Source organism: Emiliania huxleyi, assembly GCF_000372725.1.
Source record: "Emiliania huxleyi CCMP1516 chromosome Unknown EMIHUscaffold_137, whole genome shotgun sequence".
NCBI classification, from domain to species: domain Eukaryota; phylum Haptophyta; order Isochrysidales; family Noelaerhabdaceae; genus Emiliania; species Emiliania huxleyi.
In genome coordinates this window covers 9,191-15,410 of record NW_005201223.1, presented here as the reverse complement: position 1 = coordinate 15,410, position 6,220 = coordinate 9,191, and the positions used below count along the sequence as shown (strand labels likewise).

The window sequence follows — 6,220 nt, the reverse complement described above, 5'->3', positions numbered from 1 at the left end:
CGGCGTGGGTCAGGCGCGCACCGGCCGCCTCCGGGAGCGGCCGTCACGTCGAGGAGGGGGGCTGTCGGCGGCTCGAGCGGCGAGGCGTGCCACTCTGCTTCGCCGCCGACAGCCCCTCTTCCGAGCCGGCGCGTGGCGACGAGCCGCGGCCAGTGTCGCTGGTTCCTTTGGCGGCGCAGCGTTTATCCCCCCCACCCGCGCCCGCCCGCCCGACCGCCCGCCCGCCCTCAGGCCTTGCCCCTTCGCAGGCGCGGGAGCGCTCGCCGGCGAGCACCTCCTACCTCTCCTCGCCCGGCTGCTCCCTTGCCCCGTCGCCCGCCGCGCCCTCGCCCGGCCTCAAGAGCTTGGCGGCCTTTGTCCGCCAGCTCAAGGCGTGGGACGAGGCGTGCGCCGACGGCCGCTCGTCGTGCTGGTTCGAGACGGAGGGCGACCTCCCGCGGCTGGCCGGGGAGGCGCTGCTGGCCGAGGCGGCCGCGACGGGCGCGAGGCGGATCGCCTTTGACGCCGTCTCGGCGCGTCTCGAGGCGACCGCGGCGCCGCCGCCGCCTCTCGGCACCGCTTTGGCCGCGTGGCCCACGGGATGGGGCATCGAGGAGGGCAACTTCTGCGGGCTGGCGCACTGGGCTGTGGAGGTGTGGCACGCGGCCGGGTCGGTCGACGCGAGCCGGTGGCAGGTCGAGGCTGACGGAGGGCGCCTCTTCTTTGTGCGGGTCGCGGAAAAGGCCGCATAATCGCGCTCTCCGCCGAGGCCCGCCTCGGCGACGGCGCTCGCCGCGTAGCAGCAGCAGTAGCAGCAGCAGCAGCAGCACGTGATTCTTGACACATGATTACACTACACAGTCCTCCCTTCGGTTGTCGTTTCGACCCTGTTTTTTTCTTCTATCGCAGCGCACTCGCATCTGTGAGCCTAGCGCAGCGCGAACTCGCCGTCTGAGCCTAGCGCAGCGCGAACTCGCTCTGAGCCTAGCGCAGCGCCTCGGAAAACACCATTTTGGCTCGCCAACAAGCCCTCCGCGCCCCCACACCGTTAGGATAATACATTTTTCCTTTCTTTTTTCGGCCCTGTGGGCACCCTACTCATGGACGACCAGGCCCTCGAAGTACACGTTCGCGCACCCGTAGCTCAGCGTCATTTGGGCGGACGTGTAGGCTCCGACGGTCGCAGACCCTGAGCAGCTGGAGGTCGCCTCCTGCGGTCCAGAGCCGTAGATGGCGAGCCGCGGCTCGTTACGGCCGACAAAGCTTGGCTGTGACTCGTCTGTCTCGTCCGGGTCCACCTCGACGAAGCAGACGCACGTATTCTCCTCGATCCTCGCGATGGCCGCCTCGACGACGCCACGGAAGAGCGAGCCGGGAGCCCACCCGCGGCTCCCGCTCTGCTTTGCAAAGCGCCAACGGACCAGCTGGTCCGGCCACTGCCTGGCGCGCTTGGTGATGCCGAGCCTCCTGGAGCCGCCTTCCAGATGTTCATGCTGTTCATGCACATGGATCACAGCCTTGCCGTCAGCGGCGACCGCGGCGGCAGTCGCCTCTGGGCACCTGTTGCCACATGGCGGCTCGCCGACGGGACCCGACCGGTTCCACCAGCCGCCACCTTGCCTCCATACGCACACACTCTCGCACGAACTGCTCTCGCAAGCTGCCGACGTTGGCGCGGCAACCGCACAGATGAGAATCTCGGTGCACCCCGGCGCATCGGAGATAGCCCGCTCGCAGGAGGTAACGCCGGACGCTCGGTCGGTGACGCACTGGTCGAGGCGAAGTCCGAGGACGCTGGTAATGAACAGGAGGAGGTAGACGGATGCTCGACCATGCATCGTGCAGACTGAGGAAGGGCTCGGCGGCAGAGAAGCGGCGGTCGAGGGTTGAGGCGTGTCATGTACGACCAGCTTGCGTTTATTTTTGCTTGGCCGGGTATCATGCCGGGGTAGGTAGGGTAGGGTCTGGTCGGTTTTTCCCTCTCTCACGCCGGAATTTTCACAGCAGCAATCGTCGTCAGTACTGCTACGCATATGCACGGAGGCCCATATGCATACGCATCACATTACGCCCTCTCGGGAATACGTAAACTCGGTGCGTGTACGTCACTTGCCAGTCCAAATGCGTCGCATTACGCAGCCCGTCGAACGCCTCCCCCTTCAAAAATAAATAGAAAACGTCAATACATACACGTAATCATCGCGTGCGTGACGGTGCGATGGCCCTGTGGTTGCCTCATACGTACCACGTGTCACGTATACGGATTATGGATCTCCGCCGGTGCGCCGCGGCCCACGGAGGGCGGGGCGTCTTCGACGTATCACGTATCCGCATTACGCATACGTCCTTTTCACCGCAAAGCTTTGCCCCGGGGACGGTGCAATGGCCCGCGCGGCGGGTGCCTTACGTACCACGTCTCACGTTTCCGGATTATGTATCTCGCCCCGCGCGCCCCCGAGCCCCCCCCCCCCCTACGTATCACGCATACGCATTACGCATTACGTATTTTTCATCCTTCGTAGTCCAAGGCAATGTTACAAAGCATAAATTGTACAAAGACGATGGCAGTGAAGTGCCAAGAGAGACACCTTCTCCGCCGACAGTCAAACAGTTCCCTCGAGGTCTCACAGGACCCACACACAGCAGATTGCAGAGGCGCGCGGGCCTCGCCCCGACCCCTCGCCCCTTCGCGTCGGCGACGGGAGAGGAAAGGAGAGGCGGCCGAGCAGGCGAGGCCCGCAGTCATATCCCCTCACACACACAAAGATGGCTCGCACGACGCTGACTAGAGTCTAGGCCCGAGGAGGACCTTTGCAGCTGTCGCGCGTGCTGGGGGAGTGGCGCTGCGTGGAGGCACGGCGGGGCGGCGCGCCGACGAATGCTCCACACACTTCAGTCCGCTCACGCCGATGGGCGGCGGAAGAGCATGTTGGCAAATGCTCCGATGCCGGAGGGCTGATTGCCGTTCCCCGCCTATTAAGGAATAAAACGGATCGGAGCTAGTGGTGCTAGCCAACTTATGGCAGCCCGAGCGGCAGCGCCAGTGCGCGCACATAAAGGGGGGTGGGTGGGGGGTTAGGGGGTGGCTGTCGAGGGCTATGCCCGAGTCTGTTGTTACCAGCGCACATACAACCCTAGCCAACTTATGGCAGCCCGAGCGGCAGCGCCAGTGCGCGCACATAAAGGGGGGGGGGTGGGGGGTCAGGGGGTGGCTGTCGAGGGCTATGCCCGAGTCTGTTGTTACCAGCGCACATACAACCCTAGCCAACTTATGGCAGCCCGAGCGGCAGCGCCAGTGCGCGCACATAAGGGGGGGGGGGGAGGGGGGTTAAGGGGTGGCTGTCGAGGGCTATGCCCGAGTCTGTTGTTACCAGCGCACATACAACCCTAGCCAACTTATGGCAGCCCGAGCGGCAGCGCCAGTGCGCGCACATAAAGGGGGGTGGGTGGGGGGTTAGGGGGTGGCTGTCGAGGGCTATGCCCGAGTCTGTTGTTACCAGCGCACATACAACCCCAGCCAACTTATGGCAGCCCGAGCGGCAGCGCCAGTGCGCGCACATAAAGGGGGTTGGGGGGGGATGCGTAATACGTATGCGTAATACGTGGTGCGTAAGCCCTCTCCGACAACTTGGGCGTGCAAATGCGTAATACGTATGCGTAATGCGTGAGGCGTAACCCCCGTCGGCCGCCACTTCTCACTCGAATCCGGAATGCGTGTGCGTAGTACGTGGTGCGTAGGCCCTCTCCGACACCTTGGGCGTGCGAATGCGTAAAACGTATGCGTAATACGTGAGGCGTAACCCCCGTCAGCCGCCACTTCTCACTCGAATCCGGAATGCGTGTGCGTAGTACGTGGTGCGTAGGCCCTCTCCGACAGCTTGGGCGTGCGAATGCGTAAAACGTATGCGTAATACGTGAGGCGTAACCCCCGTCAGCCACCACTTCTCACTCGAATCCGGAATGCGTGTGCGTAGTACGTGGTGCGTAGGCCCTCTCCGACACCTTGGGCGTGCGAATGCATCAAGCGTATGCGTAATGCGTGAGGCGTAACCCCCGTCGGCCACCACTTCTCACTCGAATCCGGAATGCGTGTGCGTAGTACGTGGTGCGTAGGCCCTCTCCGACACCTTGGGCGTGCGAATGCATCAAGCGTATGCGTAATGCGTGAGGCGTAACCCCCGCCGGCCGCCACTTCTCACTCGAATCCGGAATGCGTGTGCGTAGTACGTGGTGCGTAGGCCCTCTCCGACACCTTGGGCGTGCGAATGCATCAAGCGTATGCGTAATGCGTGAGGCGTAACCCCCGTCGGCCACCACTTCTCACTCGAATCCGGAATGCGTGTGCGTAGTACGTGGGGCGTAGCGCGCCTTGAGAGGCACACCCCGATCGGCCGAAGGTGGATGCAGAAGACAGATTCGTAATACGCAAGACATTTGTAGCTCCCTCAGGCGCCACTTGGCTCGGGCACGACACCGAAATACGCGACGTCTGGCCGACGCACTATGGATCGCGGGCGCGTATTTACATAACATGGCCGATCTGTGCATTCTGGGCGATTACATATGCGTAGCAGTACTGACGACCTCCCCACAGCAGAAAAAGAATTTTTCCGCGCAAATCACGATGTCAACCCTCCCCAAGTCGTTGATCTGGTGCTTGTAGGGCTTGAGAGTGGCCTGCCATGTCACAGGAAGGACTGTGGTTGCAGGATAGTACCACCAGCCATCACTTTAGTTGGTATAGTACCCCACCTTCACCCATCGAGTGATTTCTTTTTTAGTTTCCCATAAGTAAGGTAGGTAGGTAGGTAGGTAGGTAGGGGCAGGGCAGGGGCCGGTCAGGTTTTTGCAGAATTTCAGCATGATACCCGGCCAAGCAAAAATAAAGAGAAGAGACGCTGCCTGGTAATTTCTCTTTCCCATTGCAGTCGATTGCAGTCGATGTGTTTCTCTTTTTTTATAAATGAACTCGGGGGCACGGGACGCGGCACAAACGGGGCACAAACGCCAGGCGAGAAAGACCAGGAGGCAGGTGCTGGCGGTGTTTCTCTTTCCCACGTTGAGTAGCCGCTCGTCGACACCGCAGCAGCCCTGCCGGCGGCGTCCCGGCGTTCCTCCACCCATGTACGGCGTCAACGATGCCGCCGCCGCCGCCGCCTCGATCACCCACGCGGAGCCGGTCCCGGCGACCTGCATCGGCGCCGTCGTCGGCAGCAAAGGCAGCGGCTTGCGGCACCTGCGCGAGACGAGCGGCTGCGCGGTCGAAGTGCCGCGCGAGGAGGACGCGTACGGCAATCGCCACGTCAAACTGACCGGCGCGCCCGACCGCGTGCAGCTCGGCGTCGCTCTGCTGCAGGAGACACCCGGCCCGCCACCGCTCCAGCGCACCCTCCCCGCCTCGGCCTCGCCAAGCTTCGCCTGCTCCACCGCCTCCGCCCACCTGCGCACTCATCTCGCCACCGCCCCGCCACCGGCCCACCCGGGCCTCGCCGCCCACTCCGCCCTCAGGACATGATCCTCCAGATCTCGAGCGGCTCGTACCGCGGTCCGACGCCGATGCCGATGCCGCTGCCGCCGCCGCCCAACGCGGCAGGCAAGCCGCGTCGCTCGACGCTCTCCTCTGCGCACGCGGCGGTGAAGCGGGCCACCTCACACGCCTCCCCGCCGCGAGCAGGCAAGCGGAAGCTCGACGCGCTCGCCCCCTTCCAGCCCCCCCACCACACCGGCCTGCTCCCGCCGGCGCCGGCGCACGCCGCGTCCCTCGCGCCACCGTACGGAGGGGCCGGCGCCTTCGGGGTGGCTGCGTCGCCGTTCCCCGCGCTCTCGCTGCCGCACCTCGCGACGGCTCTGCCTCCGGCGCGGCTGCCGCGCGAGCTGCACCGTCCGAAGAGAGGCGGATCAGAGCTCGCCCGCGCGAGATAGGCGCAGCAGAGTCGCGCCGAGTCTGCCACCGCCACCAAGTCCCTCTGTCCCACGGGTCGAGGCGTGGAGTAGGTGTCGCAGCTGCTGCCCGCAAAGTCCGCCACCGCGGCCATCCGCGTGCTGGTCGACAGCTCCAAGGCCGCATCCGCCCTCCCGCCCTCCGGCCGAGACGATCCAGCGGGCAGCCCTTCACGGCGCGCAACTGTGAACAGGTGACCTCCATCGTGGAGAGAGGCGGCGCCGGGCTGAAGCAACTCCGCGAGTCGTCAGGCGACACTCTCCCCTCGCCGACCCTGGACCCCCTTTCCGAGCCCCCACC

General features: G+C 64.5%; 2 protein-coding genes across 2 annotated transcripts in view; one reads left to right on the top strand and one right to left on the bottom strand.

Annotated features, from left to right (window-relative positions):
• Positions 1 to 1,073: 1,073 nt before the first annotated feature.
• EMIHUDRAFT_110578 (hypothetical protein) lies at positions 1,074 to 1,817 on the bottom strand (the record flags this gene model as incomplete). The annotated part of the gene is made up of 2 exons (XM_005788192.1): positions 1,074 to 1,446; positions 1,540 to 1,817. 2 exons carry the CDS (start codon positions 1,815 to 1,817, stop codon positions 1,074 to 1,076), a joined length of 651 nt encoding a protein of 216 aa, XP_005788249.1.
• A 3,284-nt stretch (positions 1,818 to 5,101) lies between these two features.
• EMIHUDRAFT_313572 (hypothetical protein) overlaps positions 5,102 to 6,220 on the top strand; it is a gene marked incomplete at both ends in the record, with an annotated part of 2,011 nt that continues 892 nt past the window's right edge. Inside the window, 4 exons of the mRNA XM_005788191.1 lie at positions 5,102 to 5,320; positions 5,488 to 5,581; positions 5,654 to 5,789; positions 5,963 to 5,964. Of these exons, the coding sequence (XP_005788248.1) occupies positions 5,102 to 5,320; positions 5,488 to 5,581; positions 5,654 to 5,789; positions 5,963 to 5,964 (451 nt within the window). The remainder of the gene's footprint in view (positions 5,321 to 5,487; positions 5,582 to 5,653; positions 5,790 to 5,962; positions 5,965 to 6,220) is intronic.